This window comes from Callospermophilus lateralis, chromosome 17 (assembly GCF_048772815.1).
Source record: "Callospermophilus lateralis isolate mCalLat2 chromosome 17, mCalLat2.hap1, whole genome shotgun sequence".
In the NCBI taxonomy this organism is placed as follows: domain Eukaryota; kingdom Metazoa; phylum Chordata; class Mammalia; order Rodentia; family Sciuridae; genus Callospermophilus; species Callospermophilus lateralis.
This window is the reverse complement of record NC_135321.1, coordinates 50,885,302-50,905,894: the sequence shown is the minus strand read 5'-3', so window position 1 is coordinate 50,905,894 and position 20,593 is coordinate 50,885,302. Positions and strand designations below refer to the sequence as shown.

The window sequence follows — 20,593 nt, the reverse complement described above, 5'->3', positions numbered from 1 at the left end:
TTGATTTGCATTCTTTAATGAGGCCATTTGGTAGTGTTCCATGTGGGGGGAAAGTGTTGACTTGAGTACCTGGACCTTTTTCTCTGTAACAACTCTGATTTCAGAAGTTATAACCTCAGCTGGGGGTGTCATGGCACCCATTCCTAGTCCCAGCCAATCAGGAGGCTGATTGGGAGAGTGGCTTGTGCCCAGGAATTCAGAACCAACTTGGGCGGCATAGCAAAAACCCCTTAAAATTTTTTTTTAAGTCATAACCACTTACGTTTGATTAAGCCCTAGGATTTGGTTTGTACCTCTCATGCACAGCTTCAAGGGTATTGACTTCTTGAAGGGCCATGCTCTGAAACTCTGTCCTACCCCCAACTCAGCTTTGAGCTCTCTTGACCCTATTGTTTTCCATCTCTATGAAAAGACAGGCTCTTCCCTTATAATCTTGCTGTTACATGTGGCAGGGTCTAGCTTTCATCTCATTTTATCTTGAAATAAATGCAGGCTCCTGCTATAATTATGCTGTTTTGCCTGTCTTGGATGCACAGAGCTGAAATGCATGTATTTTGGTAAACGAGTCAAGTTGCACTGAGGATGACTAAGTTGTGTGTGATGCACTAGAAGCAGCCTGTGGAAGAGTAGACAATGCAGTTGTTACCTACCTTCTCTCTAGTTCCTGCTTTTCCATTGAGTGTTTGTCTCCTTTGGCACTGAGGTCTTTAGAAGGGGAGTGTGAGGAAAGAGGGTGTAAGCATGTGTGCCAACTGGGTTTTCCTGAAAACACTCCACTGCTTTGGGTTTTTTCCATGAGTCATTTCTAGGATAGCCAAGGATACACTGACAGCTGCCTTTAGCCAATTCACCAGCTGCAGAAACAAGGGGAGAGAACGGCCATTCTTCCTCCCTTTCCTGGACAGAGGTCTGAATTATAAAATAGTCAGCAGCAAACCTTGAGTGCTTGTTCACTTCTCCCCAGCTGCAGTAGGGGATGAGTGCAGTGGCCACCCTGTAATTTTCTTTGCAAACAGGCCTTGAAACACAAGGCATTTTTAAAGCTCAAGAGCCTCTTCTGCCAGCTCAGTGCAGGCCAAGGACACTAAAGCTCTTGTTTCTCTCATGTGTACCTTCCCCCGGCTAACTTGACTGACGAACACATCTTCCCAACCTGGTTAGCGGAATCCACACTGTGCTAAAGGGTCTGGTGTGCCTATAGGTTTCTGGGGCTGCTAATGAAGTATTACTGCGCCTGGGCCTAGAACAGTGTGTGCTTACTTTGGGAAGATGCCCACCTTCTCAGATGATCTCAACTTTCAGAAGTGATCAGTTTTGTGTTGAGCCTCTTGTTGCTTAGGAACCTTAAAGAGTTCATAAGCTATGTCTTGCCAGTGATCTGTGCAATGAAGCAGTGAGGATTTGGTCTCAGCCTGGGACCAAATCTGCTGATTATATGTGAGTTTCCAGTCTTCCATGGAAGAGCCCTTCTTTAGCTGCGGGATCATGGCGAACCCAGACCTCCAAGCACAGCTAGTCTGCCTTTACAAGCCAAAGACAAAACCCAGGCATACAGCCTGGTTGCTCATAGATAAGTTTTATAGTAGAGACTAATTTATGCAAGATTTTTCTGCAGCCATTTAAAAAAAAAAAAAAAAGTCAATTGCCTTTCTACAGTTTGCTTTTTAGCAGTAACTCCCAATCCGTAAGGCACCAAACTTAGAGAAGTAACTCAAAGTGGTTTTACATATTTATTGACACTCCCTGTCCTTGCACTTCAGTTGTACATGTCATCTAAGGAGCCCAACAAGTTTCATAAATAGTGTGTGGCACATCCCCTTTTGCAGTGGGGCCAGGGCCCAGTAAGCAGGGATGAGTCCCAGGCCATGGCAGTTAGCCAGGTAGGGAACAACCCAAACTGAACTCTGGGTCCCTGTACGGGGTGGCATGGGCCACGTTAGCACTTCAGTGTTTAAACTTTTCTCCCGCGTGTAGCTTACGGAGGAGGAGACTGCTGGCTACCCACCACTACCACCGCGCCCCCCACCTTCAGCCAGCTGCAGTTCCTCTCTAGCAGCAAGACACCAGCAGCCCTGCCCTCTGGGAAGCTGTGTAAACCTCCACAGGTAGCACCAGGTGTGTTCCCCAGGAACCTCGACACGGAGCTAGAGGCTGGGAAGATGCAAGAGGGGAGCCGGATTGCAGGCAAGGGGGCTTTCCAAGTCTTCCAGTTGTCCAGTTAGAGTGACAGAAAAATGGGTGAACTCCTCACTGCCTGTCTGCAAACTCTAAGGTGTGGTGGCCCAACAGCGAGGTAAGGCCTTTATCTTAGGGGCAGGTGGAAGGATGTATGCAGAAAACTCTAGATCAGTGCTCCAATTACATACATAAACTGAATATATTAAAGCTTCAGAGTCTTTACAACTATCTCTCCCCTCTCCCTGGCCACCCTAGAGGTGGGAAAGGAAAGGATATAAGAAAACCCCACTAAAGGTGGAGTACATTTCATCAAAGTCTGTATGGGCCAACCTGCCCCCGGTCACCACCACATTGACACCGTCTCCGGCCTTCAAGTGCACAACAAGGTGGAAGGCCCCTGGGCCGCCGCAAGTGTGCACAGCCCCTGGGGGTCGGTGGTACTCCAGGAATTCTCTCTTGTACCCAGCTGTGTGCAGCTGGGCCACACTGGCATTGGAGACTGAGAGGACGGCTTCCACGTAGGCATCCCGCTCAGGGGTGAGAGTAGCTGTGATCAGGTAGCGCCCATCGTAAGGAGCTGTGAAGATCCCTAGGGGGAGGAAAGCAGACAGGTGAGCTCATGTGACTCCTTCAAGGCATGTGATGCTGCTGCACAGTCTCCCATGAACTGATCAGAAACTTAAAAAAGCCTGGGGTACCCGGAGTTCTGTTTCTCCAAGTTCTGCAGGGGGCTTCTATGCCCTCACAACAGGGGATATAGAATGGATGCTGACCAGGTGGGCCAGTGTGAGGACAGTGGCTAAAAATTACCAAAAGGCAATCAAGTCCCTCTCCAGTAGCTTACAAGCAGCGTGCCTTAGGGAGCACCACGTCCACATCGAATAACAACTGCCAGTGGCACCAAGGCTGGTTGGAAAAGGACCTCAACCTCACACCACCTGCCCTGTGGGCTCTTCCCTGGCCTGGTTGGCTCAGGCATGCCAGGAAACCATGCTTCTCTTGGGATTGCCCAGTGGTCCAGACAGGCAAGCAAACCTGGGTGGACAGTGGTGGGCTGATGGGAAAGGCCCTTCCCTTCATACAGAGGAAAAGGAGATCCCCACGCAGGGTCCCATGGAGGAAAGGAAGACGGATGGCACTGTCAGGGAGCCTGGGGTAAGCTCCAACCCCACTATCCTCACAGGGTTCCCCAAAACCCAGGGCTGAGGGCATGGGGACAATGCAGGCACTGCAGACAGACTCCGAAGTATACATTTTTAAGTAATTCTGTTTACAGTATGAGACCCAAATGCCAGAATCCTCCCCTTCTGGAGAGAACACAGCCCCATTCTTAGCTCTGTTCATCATAAACAAGATTCTGGAGGAAGCCTATTGCTTGCCAAGTTCCAGGGGGTTAGAGTGACTGTCAGATGTGGAGAAAGAGTGGTGCTTCATGGCCACTAGAGGACAGCTGGGAGGGAACTGGTCACAGTGCAATAGGCCAGGGCTGTCAGAGCGTTCTTAAGTACCATACAAAAGTGAATGACCCTTCAGTGATGAGGGACCAGCATGCTGACCTCATGACTAGAGAACGTGGTTGCTCACTCGCCTCCCACAGTCCTGGGCAGAGCTGCACATGCCCAGGGTGAACTCCCTGACCCCACGGGAGTGGGAGCGCCCCACCTGCACTGGGGTAAGAGGAGGCTGCACCACATTCCCTGCAAGTACTCACCAGTTTGGGGGTTATAAACATCCCCGTCATTTACCAGCACCTTGTTGAAGAGGACAACACCACTGTCACTGGGGAAAGGCTTCTGGGTAAGCCCAGCAGAAAAAGAGACCAGAGCAGGCCCTGGAACCCCTGCTGGGGGAGAGGGGATGTCAACACAATGGCAGTTTCCGGGGAGGGGGGTCTATCTGGAGCAGGGACAGGTGACAGGGCCAGGAAATCAGGCCTACATCCCAGGATCATTTTATTCATCTGAAAGTGGCAAAGTACCCAAGTGCCAGAAGGTCCCCCTCATCTGTGATCAGCAGTCAGCTAAGGAAGCCTGGGATTGGACTGGCTCTGGTTAGAAGGATGAGAGAGAGAGACTGTGTGTGTGTGTATACACGCACGCATGTGTGCAAGACAGGTAGACTATGACCATGAGAGTGACTAACTGCATGTGTGAGGAAGACAGGTATATGCATGTGTAAAACTGCTTACAAACTAGGGGCAGGTTCTGGGTGCATAAAAAGAATCATTTAGGGAGCTGGTTACTTATTAATGAGCCCATAAAGCCTGGGCCCCCAGGAAGCTCATCAGGACCACCCAGGGCATGGGCCCACCCAGTGATCCCCTTGGGAAACTGAGCTGGGATGATGTAGGGTGGAAAATTCCTTGTGTTGGACCTGCCTTCGAGCCTCTCTGAAGGGTTCAGTCCACTGCAGTCAGCAGCGGCCTGCCCTGCTGCTGTGGGTGTGCAAGGGCCGGGCCCTAAGCTCTGCTCATGCTAACAGCTCAGGGAAGAAGCAGGAGTATACAGCAGCATAGAGGCTACAGAGGACCATCCTTTTTTCTGCCCTGTCTCTGAGCAGACGTACCTGGGGAGGCTACAGGAGGTGACTTGGGGTATCCTGAAACACAGAGAAAGGAATGTCAAGACCTGAAACAATAACTCATTTTGCTGAGTCCCCTTTTCCTCCCTGCCAACGTGTTCTACTTGATTCTCTATTACTAATGAAACAGACACAGCAAGGAAATCCATCCTGAGAGCTGCCTCTCAGATCTGGAAGCACATTTGCACTCCTGTTCCTGCTTCCTCACTAGCCTGCCTAGCCCTAGACAGCCAGAGGGCCCTGAGAGCAAGCCCGCTGCAGGGATCCAAAGAGAAAGGTGGGGCGCTGGGGCCTTGGGGCCAGGCCAGGGAGGCCTTCAACTGAACTGACCGAGTGGACACTTGGGCAGGGGCCTGCAGACGTGGATGGATTTAAAAAAAAAAAAAAAAAAGCCCAGCAGAATATAGTCACCCATGACACACGGAACTAATGGAAGCCCAACATCTTAGAAAAGGCAACTGCCATCACTGTAGCTCGGGAGGATGAGAAGGAACGGGAAAAGGAGAGCTAGGAGAGACTCAGCAGTGACCCAAGCAGCCACCATGTTTCGCTGGTCATATGTGCACTAGGCTGTCACCAACAGGGACCAACCCCAACTCTGACCATGATCAGGTGCCCCTGAAGGTCAGCCTGGTCCCAGAGGGGACCAGGAATGTCTATGGAAGCCGACATCATCTGCCCCCTCTGTTTCCACAGCCCTAAGGCTGTTTCCTCACCGGTAACAGCTCCCAGGAGGGCTGGGGGCTGGAGACCTGGCACTGGGGAAGGAGCCCAGAATGCTCACTCCTTTTTTCTTCCTGCCTTAACTCTTAACTACACCATCACCAGGACAGTAACAGCAGTGACACAACACGTGTGGCACGCTCCGCAGCCAAGTCCTTTGCTCTTTCATTCTCACCCTGAGATTCTGTTGCCGTCCTCCCTTGGCATTGAAGGAACTAAATTTTAGGGACACTGAATGCCAGGTCCCAGGGCTGTGGCGAAGCTGCCTCCCACTCTGCTGTGCCCCTAACGGTCTTTGCCCCGACCAGGCTCACTAAACTTGGTTTCTGGAGACCTCTCGTGCTGGGAAGCCCAGTGAGCTGCCCCCGTGGAACAGACAGTCCAACCCCTGAGATGATGACATTTCTAAGTATAATTTTCTTTGCTGTCCCTGGAGTGTCCCAGCCAACATTTATTAGATTAGCATAAATTACCCCCCTCTAGTCCTTGCCATTATTGCAAGCTTCTTTCTGAACTTGTCCCCCTAAATCTGGGACCCTAAACCCACTAAGACCCTGCAGCACACCCACCCCTGTCCCCCAAGGCTCAGGTGATCTGCAGCCGTCCCTGTGCATTCTCTGTGATAGGCTCACCTGGTGCTCCTGCATAGCCTTCCGCGCTGGGGATGGCCTCCTGTCCCGTCTGGCCATCCACACCCTGGGGCAGGCCCCTCCCTGATACGCCCACCCTCCCCGGAGGCCCGGCCTCTCCAGTCTCCATTAGGACCCCGGTGGAGCCAGGCAAGAAAGGCAGCCCCGTCCAGCCAGGTCGAGCTGGTGGGGGCAGTGGCTCTTCTGGGGGCCACCGCTGCGGGGGTCTCTTGGGCAGCACTGGCCGTTGGCCTGTGTGCAGTCGTCTTGCGGGGTCCTCCGGTGATGGCCGTGTTGGCTTGGGCTGCGGCAGCTCCGTAGGGGCTTCCGATGGCAAGGGCCTTGCAGGCACCTGTGGGGCCTTTGGGGCCAGGGGCTGGGGCGTTTCTGAGGGTTCCTCCGCTAAGAATTAGGAGAAAGAAACACAGGGTTAAAAAATCTCCAAGTCATTGCCGGTCTCAGGTCTGCGAGGGACTTTGCTTAGTCTCCAACACAAGCTAGTCTCAGGAGCATCAGCCACGTGGCTAGAGCATTGTCCCCACCAGGACATCCAAGAACAGCACCACAGCTTGGGGCAGTTTGCATCACATCAGAAGAAGCTACGGTTAAGCTGCCTTCTGGTCACCCTAAGAAGCCAGATGGGACCCTCTGCCCAACACAAAAGGATTTCCACCTCTCCTACGCAGACAGAGGCACTCTCCAAAATGGCATCCTGCTTGACTCCAGCACCTAAACGAACAGATTTCACTCTATGCTTATGCCATAGAGGTATCACAGGTTACTAACGAAAGGAACCTGAAGCCACTGGCCACCTCAGTCTCCAGCACAAGCTAGTCTCAGGGTCAGCTGATTGTTGAGGAACTCTGCTGTGGAGACCCCACATCTATCCCCAGCAGGTGATCTATGCATATTTCAGGGGACCCCTCTCTGCAGTTGACACAGACCCAGGGATGCACACTCATCTCACCACACCCTGTGGATTACCAGTGGAAGGAATCTCCCACAGAGGAACCTCCTGATTCACATTCTCTTTTTGAGATGGTCACTGTGACTCATCCCGAAGCTGCCGCCCATTTCTTCTCCAAATACATTCTCAGAACCAACCTTCTAGGAACCCATTCCTGAGCACCCCTCTAAAAATAACCAGTCTGCCTGAGATACCATTTGCAAAGGGAAAACAAACACCCACCTCCTCTGTTTGGTCCTGCCATGCCCCAGGTTCCAAATCTACATCATCACAGCTGGGCAACAGTGATTGTGTCGTGGCCCACATCTAGAGTGAGCATTCTCTAAGGTAAATATGGCAGATCAAATGCATGCTCCCCTCCTCCCAGAGCCAGGTTCCCAGACCACCCCTAGAGAGGTTATTTCTCAAACGGCCTTTCCTAACCCACGTTTCATGAGAGAATTAAGCCCTACACAAAATGATTTGATCATTTTATCTCCGTTCTCCCAAGGATGGTACTGAGCTAATTCCATTCTATGTACCAAAAAGTTCACTCATTACATACAACAGAATGGCTTCTGTCGCTGAGAAGGTCTGGGTGTGATAGAAAAACCAAGGCACGGGCTGGGGCTGTAGCTCAGTGGTAGAGTGCCCGCCTGGCATGTGTGAGGCACTGGGTTCGATCCTCAGCAACACATAAAAATAAAGATATTGTGTCCAACTCCAACTAAAAAAAAAACACTGAGACAGAAGGAGTATAGACATGAAGATACTGGTATAAAAGCACTAAGTCAAAGTATATACACTGAATAGACCCCTTCTTCTGCTCAGCCCTGAAGACATTTGTTCATACCTCTGATCAGTGATAGGATTCTTCAGAATTGCCCCTGAAATGGAATCTAGTCATGAAACCCTACCTAGAATTCACTGTTAAAGATGAACCAAGTAAGGATCACCTGGCATGTGAGCAAAGCCACCAGTATGAAACAGAACAAAACAAGCTATCTAAACAACTAGTGAAAAGGAACTCTTAAGAGACACTGCAAAGAAAATAAATGTGTAACACTACAGACAAGATGTAGGAATCGGTTGATATTAAAAAAGAAATAAGGGGGGCTGGGGCTGGGGCTCAGCAATAAGCACTCGCCTAACACGTGTGAGGCACTGGGTTCCTTCCTCAGCGCCACATAAAAATAAATAAATAAACAAAATAAAGGTATTGTGTCCATCCATAACTAAAATATAAATTAAAAGAAATAAGAATATGGTGAGCCTTTGCAGATTAAAAGTATGTTTGCAAAATAAGAAAGTCTGATAAAAGGGTTGATAGACAAAATCAAGGGAATCTTTCAGAAGGTAGGACAAAATGATGGACAGGAGGAGGAAACCATAAGAAAATTATCATGTGGTGGTGGGGGCCTGGGGTTGTGGCTCAGTGGTAGAGCGCTCTCCTAGCATGCACGAGGCACTGGGTTCAATCCTCAGCACCACAGAAATGTAAAATAAAGATGTTATGCCCACCTAAAACTTAAGAATAAACATTAAAAAAAAAGAAAATTATTGGGTCAACTCAGTCTTTCTAGAAAATGATCAGAAAAACTATAGAGTAGGGGTGGGGGGTGGTAAGGAGAGAATGAATTTCCCAGAACTGAAGAAAATTAAAGATCCTAGCATCATTGTTGAATAAAAAAATCTAAGTGTTATGGTTTGAATGTCCCATACAAAACTCAGGTTGAACTTAATCCCCAATGCAACAGGGGTGGAAGGGGGGCACAGGGGTGGGGGGGGGCACAGGAGGTATTTAGGTCATCGGGTTCTCTAACCTTACAGCAGGTGAATGTGATGGGAGTGAGTTATCTCCACAGCAGGTTGTTATAAAGTGAGCTTATCCCCTTTGTGATTCTCTCATTCCCACGAGTTTGCTTGCCTCTTTGCCCTTGGAACATTGAATAACATAACCAAGAGGCCCTCGCCGGATGCCCAGTACCATGTCCTAGGACATCCCACCTCCAGATTTGTAAGAAATAAATCTCTTCTTTATACATTACCCAGTCTCTGGTATTCTGTTATGGCAACACAAGAAGACTAAAACACCACAGCATATTCAGAACACTGAAGATAAAGAAAAGATACTACGGGCTGGGGCTGTAGCTCAATGGTAGAGCACCCACCTCGCACATGTGAGGCACTGGGTTTGAGCCTCAGCACCACATAAAAATAAAGATATTGTGTCCACCTGTAACTAAAAATAAATAAATAAAAAAGAAAAGATACCACAAACTTTCAAAAGAAAACACATAAAAAGTATAAACCACAAGGGCATCATCAAGCTCTTCAACAACACTATGAAAAACCAGAGTCAAAAGGACGATGCCTTCAAATATTGAAGGGACATAATTATTAACCTTGAATTCTATACCTAGCCAAAATACCTATCAATCATGAGAGCAAAATAAAGACATTTTGGGTTGAGGTTGTGGCTCAGTGGTAGAGCCTAGCATGTGTGAGGCACTGAGTTTGATTCTCAGCACCACATAAAAAATAAATAAATAAAGGTATTGTGTCCATCTATGACTAAAATAAGTAAATAAATGAAGACATTTTCAGAAACGCAATAGTTTAAAAGAAAACAGAACAAAACCCCTCAAAAGCGCCCTTTTCTTAAAAAGCTATTCAAAGTTCAAAGTATTAGACAAAAGGGGAATGAAGGGAAGGGAGGAGGGATAGGAATAGGAAAGGCAGTGGAATGAATCTGACATAAGGAATCTGACATGCACATATATGCATATACCAGAGTGAATCTCACCATCATGCACAACCAAAAGACTGAATCCTAAGTAGAATAAGATATATTCCATGCTTGTATAAGTATATCAAAATAAATTCTATTGTCATATATAACTACAAAAAAACAATTTAAAAATACTAAAAAAGAAAAAAACAACAATTGAAACTATTTTCCACTGAAATAAAGGAGTCAGCCATGAAAAAGAGTCAGAAAGAGGGTCTCACACCAAAAAAAAAAAAAAAGGTGCAAGCTGTTTCTTGAAGAACAACTAGTGAAAGCAGTCTCAGATTGAAAGCCTTAGAGTCAATCTAGAAAAATGATGGACCCAGATTGGATCAGAAAGAATTCCAGAAATGAGGTTTCCAATTAAAAAAAAAAAAAACAGAACTGGCCAAATGGCCTGATAAGTTTTATGGCAGATAAAATTATACTGAGAGTCTGTTGGGAGAATGGGAAGAATCCAAAATAGATACATAAAATCTAAGCAAGTCCTGACTGCTAACTGAGAAAAGCAGTTAAAGAATGCAATGTGACCATGGAGAGCTATGGTGCTCCTAATAGCATAAATATTGAAAATTGATTTATGGTAGTATAACCACTTTGGAGTTGGGAGGAGGGGAAGCCAATATAAAATGTCTAAAGTTGATAAGTCAATTTAGAAGTACGGAGGTAAATATCAAGGGGGGTGGGGGCAGGAGGAACACCTGGAAAAAGTTGTAGAAGGGAAATTGGGGGATAGGGGGTCTGGGTTTCAGTATCAGCTTCTCAGTGCTATTTTACCTCTTCATATAAAATTTAATTGTAGGAGACACTCATAAGGGCCAGTTTCCACTCTTTCGCCTCCAACTCAAGCATGCTTGAGTGTGTTCCTTGTCTGTCTTCTTTCTTCCCCCTCATTTGCCACCGCCTGCCCCCAGCTCAGCGGCTGCCTTCCTCCCCAGCACACACCTCCACCCCAGCCCCAAGCCCCAACACCTCCCTTCTCTTCTTGGATTTGCTCCAACCAACATTGCTCCTCTCTTTTCAATCATTCTTCCTTCCTCCATTCTGGTTGCTTCCTGGCTCTTTAGCCCAAGTTTATGCACCTCCATCCAAAATTTTAAAGTACTTTTTCCTCAGTCCTACAACCCTGAATGAATTGCAATCAGCAAAATATCTTAAAAATAGCTAAGCACGGCCAAGTATGGTGGTACACGCCTGTAACCTCTGCAGCTCAGGAGGCTGAGGCAAGGGGATTGCAAATTCAAGGCCAGCCTCAGCAACTTAGTAGAGCCTGTCTCAAACTAAAAAATAAAACGGGATGGGGATGTAGCTCAGGGGTTAAGCCCCTCTGGGTTCAATCCCCAGTACCAAAAAAATAAAAATTTAAAAAAAAAATGGCAATGTACAGGCCTCTCAGATGGGTCCTCATTCACCAAACCTCCTAATCAGTACTCTGTCAGAAATCCACCATGGCTCTCCCCATCTCCCCTTCTAGTCCTCCATCTCCTGACACTGAGTCCCTCACCTCCTTTGGCAATAGCTGCCTCGCTGGTGCCCGGCTCTCATCTGCCTTTTCCTGGCTTTATGCCTTTGCTTCTGCTGTGCACACCCCCTAAAACAGCCTCTTCCAGCCCCCATGCCTGAAGCCCTAGTTCAAATACCACTTCCTCCATGAAGCCCTCTTGGATCTGCCCAGCAAGCCCTGAGCAAGCTTCTCTCTGAACCAGCAAAAATTGGGGCCTCCAGGGACTTGTTGATTTTGTGTATTTTTCTTCTCCGGCTGTCTGGTGATTATACATCTCAATTATCTTTCATCCCCAGGGCTTGGCACAGAGCCTAGTATATGACATTGAGCAACTGAAGGGTTTGGTAAATAAAAGGAGGCTGAAAATATGACAGGTACTATGGGTCATGGCCTAATTGCTCTCAGGCATTAAATTGGGCACTTGAATTTTGCCCAAAATCATTGCTATTCCGGGGTCCCACTGGGGGCAGCACACATGGGACAATTTTTTTTTCTTTTTTTTTTTTAATATTCATCACTCTCTCAACACCAAGGCTTATCACACCCAGTGGAAGGCAGAGGAAAAAAAAGAATGAACCAAGATACTGTCCAGGCCCCCAACCCTCCAGTCATCACCCCAGCCCCGGCCTCTCCCAGCTCAGGCCCCACCCACAGCGTCACGTGGCGCTCCAGCACAGACAGTCATTACCAAGTCACAAAAAAGACTGGACAGCGATTCTGGAAGGATCCCTCTCCGTGGCTGACTGCTGCACAGAACACATGGTTCCAATTCACGGAGCGACCATTTGAATCCAAATCTTCGCAGGAGCCAAGTGTGACTCCCTGCGGGACATAATGCCTGAGGAATGAAGAGTCAGGGGCAGATCGGCCCAAGGTACCTGGCCTGGCTGCCAAGAGGCGGGCTCATGCCACCACGAGCAGGCAGGAGGGACCTGACCCCCAGCATTGACTCCAACCCCTCTTCTCTGAAGCTCCTATTAAAAGCCAATTTCAAAGGAACCTGCCCCAACAAGTGCCCTGAGGAGCTGGGCTGTGGGAGGACCTGGGGGCATGGGGTTAGCCCTGCACCTGGCAGCTGGGGGGTGTCTAGTCGATAAACAAGGAGCTGGGGACAAGGACCAGCCTACACTGTTAGGGTCTATGTTTGAGGCTGAAATCTCTCAAGTTATCAACCTTATCCATGCAATGGGCTCACCCTGCTGTGTGTCCTCCTGTCACCAGGCAGAATTCAACGCCCATCAGACAAAGTGAGGGATGTGGGGCGTCTCGCTGACTGAAAAGCACTGTTCAGGTGTCAAGTACAATCCATCTGAGGTCCAGTGGAGGTCAAACCATCTCCCTAGCATTTAAAGGGTGTCTCTGCCAAGCAAATGCTGCAACTGGGGTATTTTTAAAACGCTGATCCAGACTTGAAAACAAAAATCCACCAAAATGCTGAGCAACAGAACACCAAGTGGGGGCCAAGGGATGCTTTCAGGGAAGTCAGCCACACCAGTGGCAGAGCCCCAGTTCCTGGGAGGAAACCCCAGCCATCATGCCCTGGGCATGAGATGCACCTGCTTCATCAAGAAATCAGCAAAACGGGGGCTGAAGGGACCCCGGGTGAGGAAGACTGGCCAGGAAGTGGCCGATAAGTCAGCCTGACAGGTGGGCATGCAAAAGGCCCCTCAGGGCTGAGAAGCAGCTCTTCAGAAAACCTGGATTGTTCTCTTGACAACACAGGAAGGGAAACTTAGATGCACTGGAATAATCCACCAGGAGCAAGTGGCCAACTCAAGGCTTTTGGCTGTGATTGGAATGAAGAGAAAAAAAAAAAAAAAAAACTCTCTCTGGCTGCATCACAAAAGGGACTGCTCTTCCTCAAGAGTAGAGACTGCACAGGCCATGCTGTAAAACACCAGTCCAGACGTGCCAACCTTGAAACGCCGTGGAACGGAATAGGCTGGCTAGAGAATGCAGATCTCAGTTTGCGCAAAGTAGGAACTAGAGAAAATAGCAAGACAGCCTTGGTCAAGATCTCCACCAAGACATTGGAACTGGAAAGGGCGTTGCTATCACTTCCCACAGAGAGTGGGGCTGACCTACCTGAGCATCAACATCACTTGTGTGTTTTTTTGTTGTTAAAACTTCACAAGCCAATTATAAAATTTATATGAATAAGCCATAGGGGAGGGGCATATCAATAATTGAATCAGGGGGCTGGAGTAGAGCACTTGCCTAGCATGCCCAGGCCCTGGGTTCCAATCCCCAGCACTGCATGAAGTCAGAATAATTAAATAGCTGGAACAGTCTGTACAGGGCTCACACAGGACCAGCCAACCTTCTGTGGGTGCTGTAGTGCCAAGGTGGGAGGGTTATATTCTTTCTCCCTTCTTCGCCCCCACCCCTTGTTTCTGGCACCCATTACCCTAATGGTTAATCCTACTCTGCCACCTCCAAGGTGACCTCCCTTCCCATTTCAGAACCAGAGCTAGGGTTTGTTTGAATTGCACATTGCTGGGGCTCACTTGATCCCTGCGGAGTGGCATCCCCTAAGTCCCCTGGAGTCCTCCTGTCTGTAAGGATCCTTCAGGGTTCTATGGGTGCAGCTATGGGCCAAGCTGGGATCTAGAACAGGGCCAGTACAGATTCCAGGTCACCATGGAGACAAGCAGCTGCCACTTACCTCCACCAAAGAGCATTACAAAAACCAGATGCCCACAGGGCAGAAGGGTGTGAACTCTCAGCCTTTCTTTTTCCTTTTGTCTTTTTTGGGGGTGCTGATGTATACACACAGCTGATTTGGCCTTTATATAAAGCTGTAAGCCTGTGACTCGGCCCATCACGCTGTCTTGGACCTAAATCAACCCCAACCTCGGCTGACAGCAAGTCAGCGGCCAAAGCTGTGATCACGCTGGCGGCAGGCCACTCACCCGGGCCAAACTTCACGGCCCAACAGTTATTCTGATAGTCTGTGCTTTCTCATTCTTACTGCTTTACTTGGGCAACTTGATAAAAATAGGATTCTTAAATCCATAACACACCAAAGAAATCGTTGTGCTTTAGGTATGAGGTGTTCCCCCAAAGCTCTCATCGGGGACAATGCAAGAAAGTTTAGAGGTGAGACGAGTGGGTTCTGAGAGCCCTCACCCTATCACACCTTCGTCCGCTGGTAGGCATCAACTGGGTGCTAACTGTGGGCAGGGTAGGGTGCGGCTGGAGGAGGTGGGTCACTGGGCGTCCGTCTCCCTCTCCCCTTCCTGAATGCCATGTCCCGAGCTGCTCTCCCCCTCCACACCCTTCCACCATGATGTCCTTCCTCACCTCAAGCCCAGAGCAATGGAGCTGGCCTTGTATGGACTGAGGCCCTCTGAAACTGTGAGCCCCACGTAAACTCTTCCTCCTCTAATGGTTCTGGTCAGCTCTTTTGTTCACAGCCACAAAAAAAAAGCTGACAAAAACAGAAATGATGTGATTAAGAGAATTCAAGTACTAGGAAGAAGGAGCCGAGACGGGAACAGAAAGGGATGGGAAAGAAGGAGAGGGAAGCCCTGCTGCGTCCCCAGATGATGTCGAAACACTGCTGCGGTGTGTAAGGAGCGCTGTCCCTTCCAGTGTGCGTGACGCAGAGGAAGAGACTTTCCTGACTCACAGCAGTGTCCTTCTGTCTACCTTCCTTCCTCAGTACCAGCCTCCCTTCCCTCCCCGAGGATCAGTGCCACCTGGGGCTCCAGCTGGGGCTCAGCGTCACCTCAATGCCAGGCCAGGAGAAGGATCCACCCGCTGGGGTGGCTGCACCCAGCCTGTGTCACAGGCCAGGGCCATCTGGGTGCAAGGCAGCAAGATAGACTACCACTTCCTAGGATGGCAGACATCAGGGCACCCAGGATGTGCCCCACCCCAGGGACATGTGTGCATGACCACCTAAAGCCACTGGCTCCAGAAGGAGCAGAACCAAGCGCCTTGGGGAAAGAGGGAGGGTGCTCGAGATGGTCCAAGGACCGGTGCTCCTGCCCACCCGTGAAAGCAGGAGCCAGCAGATCCGGAGCCCAGGGCCACACCCTGCTGGCCACAAGGCACAGAAAAAGGATCTAGAAACCTTTTCATTTAGAACCTGATTTGTCATGAGCTTCCAGTCAACAAGTTTTGAACGTGAACTTGTGGTTGCCGGGAGGGGGGGATTCGGAGGCGCCCACGCTTTCAGTCTGACTCTTAGTCCAGGGAAGAGAAAGAGAAGCCACCCTGTCGCTTCTGTTCCAGAGCAGCCCGCCCCCAGGCCTCGCTCTGCTCCAGGCTGGAGGCCTGGGGCTGCCTTGGAAGAGAAAGGGACAAAGATCATGTCATCATCCAGAGGGGAGAGGGCTGAACGGGGGGAAATACTGAGCCACCACTCTCCACGACACAGGGGTGTCGATTCTCCTACCTACTTTTTGAGGTAGATTGTTCATCACTATCATGTCCAGTTCAGATGGATGGAGAAAGTGATGCTAGGGACACAACGTCACAGAGCCAGCATGGAGGAGCCGTGATTCCAAACCTGGGAAATAACAATCCTCCCTGGCTCTAATCTCCCAATGGTTTCCTTTGGGACTGAAGCCAAAATCCTTGGGATGGGGATGTAGCTTGGTGACAAGGCACTTGCTCAGCATTTACAAGGCCCTGGGTTTGATTCCCCAGTGTGCACACACAAAAAAATTCCATCCTTTATCATAGCCTATAAAAATCTGGCATGATCCATTTCCGACCACTTTTTTGACCCATTGCCTATGGCCTTCCCCCTTGCTCATGAACTTGAACAACCTGGCCTTCTTCAACTAGGGCAAAGGCAAACTCAGCCCTGGCCCTTACAGCGTTTTTGTTTGAATGTTTGTTTTGGGTACTCAGGGGTTGAACCCAGGGGCACTCCCCTACCAAGCTACCTTCCAGCACCCCCACACATAACCTTTACAACTTGTTTTGAGATAGGGCCTCCCTAAGTTGCCCAGCCTGGATTCTAACTTGAGATCCTCCTGCCTCAGCCTTCTGAGTCACTGGGATTACAGATGTGTGTACCATGCCCAGCTCTGCCTGGACCATAATCTCACAGACATCTCTGTAGGGTTTGTTCCCCCTTTATATTTATGTCTCAACTCAAAGGTCATCTCCACAGAGAAGCCTTCCCTGACCATCCATCCAAAATAGATTCCTGCCCCCATCCTCCATCGCCTTCTGTTTCATCATTCCTCATGGCATTGATTGATCAATACCCGAAATCCAATATTTACGCGGCTGTTCACTGGCCGTCTTTCTGTTAGAGCGCAGGATCATGAGGGCCGAGACGCCAGGACATGGCTCAGGAGAAACCTGATGAGTGAGTGAATGAAGGGACTGGGATGTGGAGTGAGGAGAGCTGAGGGTGAGACGGTGACGACGGGACACAGTGGTTCTTCATCTCTCCTAAGCCAGGTGCCCTTCAGAGTGCTAGGTGAAAGCCACATCCCTCTAGCTAAAAAAATAGCCAAATGTCGGCATAACATGTCAGGAACTGATGGGAGCAGGAGACTTGAGCCGGGAGTGGTGAGGCACATCTATAATCCCAGCAGCTTGGAGGGCTAAGGCAGGAGGATCGTGAGTTCAAAGCCAGCCTCAGCAATTTAGTAAGGCCCTAAGCAACTCAGTGAGACCCTGTCTCTAAATAAAATACAAAAAAGGGATGGGGATGTGGCTCAATGGTGGAGTGTTCATTAGCTCCATCCCTGGTACAAAAAAAAAAGCTTTGCATCTATTTGAGCATCAGCTGCCTCCTGGTAACTGAGCCCCATCAGAGATGTGGCCAAAGAACAGGATCTGTCAAGAGCCAATGGACTGAGCAGAAGCACCAGAGTTTGTGTATGTGGCCCAGAACCTGGTTACGGGTCCAAACCTAAGCCCATCATCTCACCTTTGGACCTGCACCCACTGAGGCAGGCATGACGACCACCATGACTACCCTTGCCACCTGGCACGTCAGCCCTGTCACCTTCAAGAGCCGAGTTGCTGTGACCAACAGAACGAATGTGGCAGAAGTGATTCCGTGCTAGCTCTTGGGCCCCACTGTCGGAGGCCAGCAGCTGCCCCTTTCTCTTTAGGAGCCCTCTGCCACACAGTAGGTCTGACTACTTAGGAACCATGTCGGGAGGAAGCCCAACCTAGTCACGTGGGAGAGAGGGGCGGGCGACGTGGAGGATCCCAGAGGTACCTGCTGGGCCACTGAGTCAGCCTGGACCTTCCAGCCAACCGCCAGCCAAGGGAGGCTGAGTGGGCGGCTCGAGCTGATGCCCCATGGAGCAGAAGAGCCACCCCGCTCAGCCCTGCCCGAGTTACCCGTCTCCGTACACAACATAAAATGACACCTCCCCGTGTTTCAAGCCACCAAGATTTGGGGAGGTGGTCACACAGCAATAAATAACTGATCCAGTCACATCACCTCACCTTGCCCCTCCCCCCAGCCCTTGGAGGAAATACCTACTCAATCTTATAGGCTCAACTCAGGGGCCCCTTCCTTGGAGATGTCCTCCCAGACTTCCACAGCAGCTGTGGGCACTCCACCTGCCCCCCTGAGGCTCATCCATACCCCATTCCCATGGCCGCCCCTTTGCCTGCTTCTCTACCAGACTGTCATTTTTACCCACATGTGCCACATACAACCATTACCTACGTCCCAGGGGCTCAATAAGGGGTTATGTACTGAAAGAACAAGCCCTACACTATTTGTGCACACACACCACCTTTTTTTTTTTTTTCTTTTTTAAGATAGGGTCCAAGTTGCTGAGGGCCTCACTAAATTGCTGAGGCTGGCCTCAAACTTGCAAGCCTCCCAAATTGCTGAGATTACAGGTGTCATCCTGCTTTTTACAAATGACCTCATGCATTCTCTGCAGACCTGTATGTCTCTTTCCCACTGTGCTGAGGCATGCCCTGAGTGAGGATCATGCCAGCTCATCTCTATATCCCTCACAGAGCTTCGCACACAGTCAGTGCTCAACTGACAGACATGTGACTTTCTCTGGGACCTTAGCCCCAGGGTCACCTGTGAAGCTTTGATGTCCAGGTTGTAGGTCTCCTAGGCCTGGGTGTGCTACAAGCCTGCATGAGGCTCTGTTTATTTCTGGCTCTTTTCAGTCATGGAAATTCTCAAGAGCCCATGCCGTCCACATTCACAATGGGTCCATCCCAAAGACCCTGTTGAGAAGCCACATTCTGCCCAAAGGCATCTCCTTGCAGCTCCTACTGCCCAGACAAATGTCAAACAGCAAATACAGCTTCCCACGCAGCCAGGGCTCTGCAAACCAACTGGAAATATCTGGCCCAGTCTGTTATTATAAAGCACAGTCCAGACAGCATTGTCACCACAAAGGACAATCACTCTGTGAACACACACAGGTCTTGTGACCTCTACTCAACATTCCAGAGATATAGGAGCTGAGTGGGCCCAGGGAGGAAGGAGTCAGTCATATACAGTGCAGAGGGCTGGGCACGGGGAGGAGGCCAGATGCCTGGTCCTGTTCAAACTGGGTAACTCCTTATCTGCAAAATAAGCACCGTGCTCTGAGGTCACCGTCCAGAGCATTTTCTCTCCTGACTACATGGAACCCTTCCCACTCCTCCTGAGGCTCTCCCCAGGTGCGGAAGGGCTTGTCCACCTCCCGTGTTCTAGCTTTCCATCTTTTTTAAAAATTCATTCATTTATTTTTTTGGTGGCACCGGGGATTGAACCCAGGGGTATTTAACCACTCAGCCACACTCTCAGCAATTTTTTTATATTTTATTTTGAGACAGGGTTTCATTAAGTTGCTTAAGGCCTCACTAAGTTGTTGAGGCTGGCTTTGAACTTGTGATCCTCCTGTCTCAGCCTCCCGAGCACAGGGATTACAGGTGTGTACCACCGTGCCCGGCCCGGCTTTATGTCTTAGCTGGGACCTAATCTTAAAATTCCTCAGGCTCACAGAGCCCATGAAATCTCTGTCAGTATTTATAGGCCTGTGTCACCCACAGTGAACAGAAGGAAAAGGTGACAGACCTGCGGGAGGTGGGGAAGAGAAAATAAAGACAGGGATGTCAGGAAATAGTTTCCTTCTGGGCACACCGCTGACCCTCTGTCACCAGCTATGTGGCTTTGCACATATTTCCCTCTGGAAAACGATGCACCTTCTCTGTGAGGCTGTCACAGGGCTCATGAGCTGTGCCCTGAAGGGACTAGCCCAGTGCTGGTGCATCCAGTTAGAAAAGGCTAGCTTATTATTGAGGCTATCTAAAGATAAGAATCCAGCCGGGAGCGGTGGTACATGCCTGTAATCCCAGAGGCTCGGAAAGCTAAGGCAGGAGAATCATGAGTTCAAAGCCAGCCTCAGCAACAGAAAGGTGCTAAGCAGCACAGTGAGACTCTATCTCTAAATAAAATACAAAAAAGGGCTGGTGGCTGGGGTTGTGGCTCAGCGGTAGAGTGCTCACCCAGCACGTGCGAGGCCCTGGATTTGATTCTCAGCACCACAAAAAAATAAATAAAATAAAGTAAAGGTGTCCAACTACAACTAAAAAATAAAATGTAAAAAAAAAAAAAAAATTCAAAATAAATAAATAAAAAGGGCTGAGGATGTGACTCAGTAGTTGAGTGCCCTGGGTTCAATCCCTGGAAGAAGGAGAAGGAGAAGTAGGGGGAGGGGGAGGGGAATTCAGGTATATTCTTTTTTTAATATTTATTTTTTAGTTGGACACAATACCTTTATTTATTTATTTTTATGTGGTGCTTAGGATCGAACCCAGGGCCTCGTGTGCGCTAGGCAAGTGCTCTACTGCTGAGCTACAACCCCAGCCCCAATAGGGATAGTTTTTATGTTATTGGTTAAAAATAAATTTAGAATTTTTTAAAGTGGGAAAAAAAATAGAATTTAGATATAAGAGAAGCTCTGTCCTTCAGGAATTATGTGTTTAGCCACCAGTTATAAACAATGGAATTATTACTCAAACTATCAAGAGACTATTCATTCAAACTTTCAACAAATATGTGTGGAAAGTTTAAGGTGCTGCAAGCAGGGCTCTCAGCCCTTCTGACACACTTCCAGATCGCAGCACCACGGGGCTTTGGGCAGTGACTGCCCCTAAACTGCTTTCGCCCAGGGTCCTGCCCAGGTCTTTGGAAATAAATACGACAGCATCCTCTCCACAGCATCCTATCCACCATGATCTAAGCCCTAGATTCTAGGGAGAGGGTAACAACCCAATGACAATGATGATAAAGCTTGTGA

At 49.2% G+C, this 20,593-nt stretch overlaps 1 protein-coding gene across 2 annotated transcripts in view; it reads right to left on the bottom strand.

The window, feature by feature from the left end:
• Emilin2 (elastin microfibril interfacer 2) overlaps window positions 1-20,593 on the bottom strand; it is a 53,359-nt gene continuing 32,766 nt past the window's right edge. Inside the window, exons 5-8 of one of the 2 annotated variants that reach the window (XM_076837071.2) lie at window positions 6,114-6,512; window positions 4,744-4,776; window positions 3,890-4,021; window positions 1-2,767 (exon numbers count right to left, since the gene is read on the bottom strand). In XM_076837071.2, the coding sequence (XP_076693186.2) occupies window positions 2,430-2,767; window positions 3,890-4,021; window positions 4,744-4,776; window positions 6,114-6,512 (902 nt within the window). In that variant the 3' untranslated portion in view covers window positions 1-2,429. The remainder of the gene's footprint in view (window positions 2,768-3,889; window positions 4,022-4,743; window positions 4,777-6,113; window positions 6,513-20,593) is intronic. The other variant, XM_076837072.2, reaches the window with a different exon arrangement.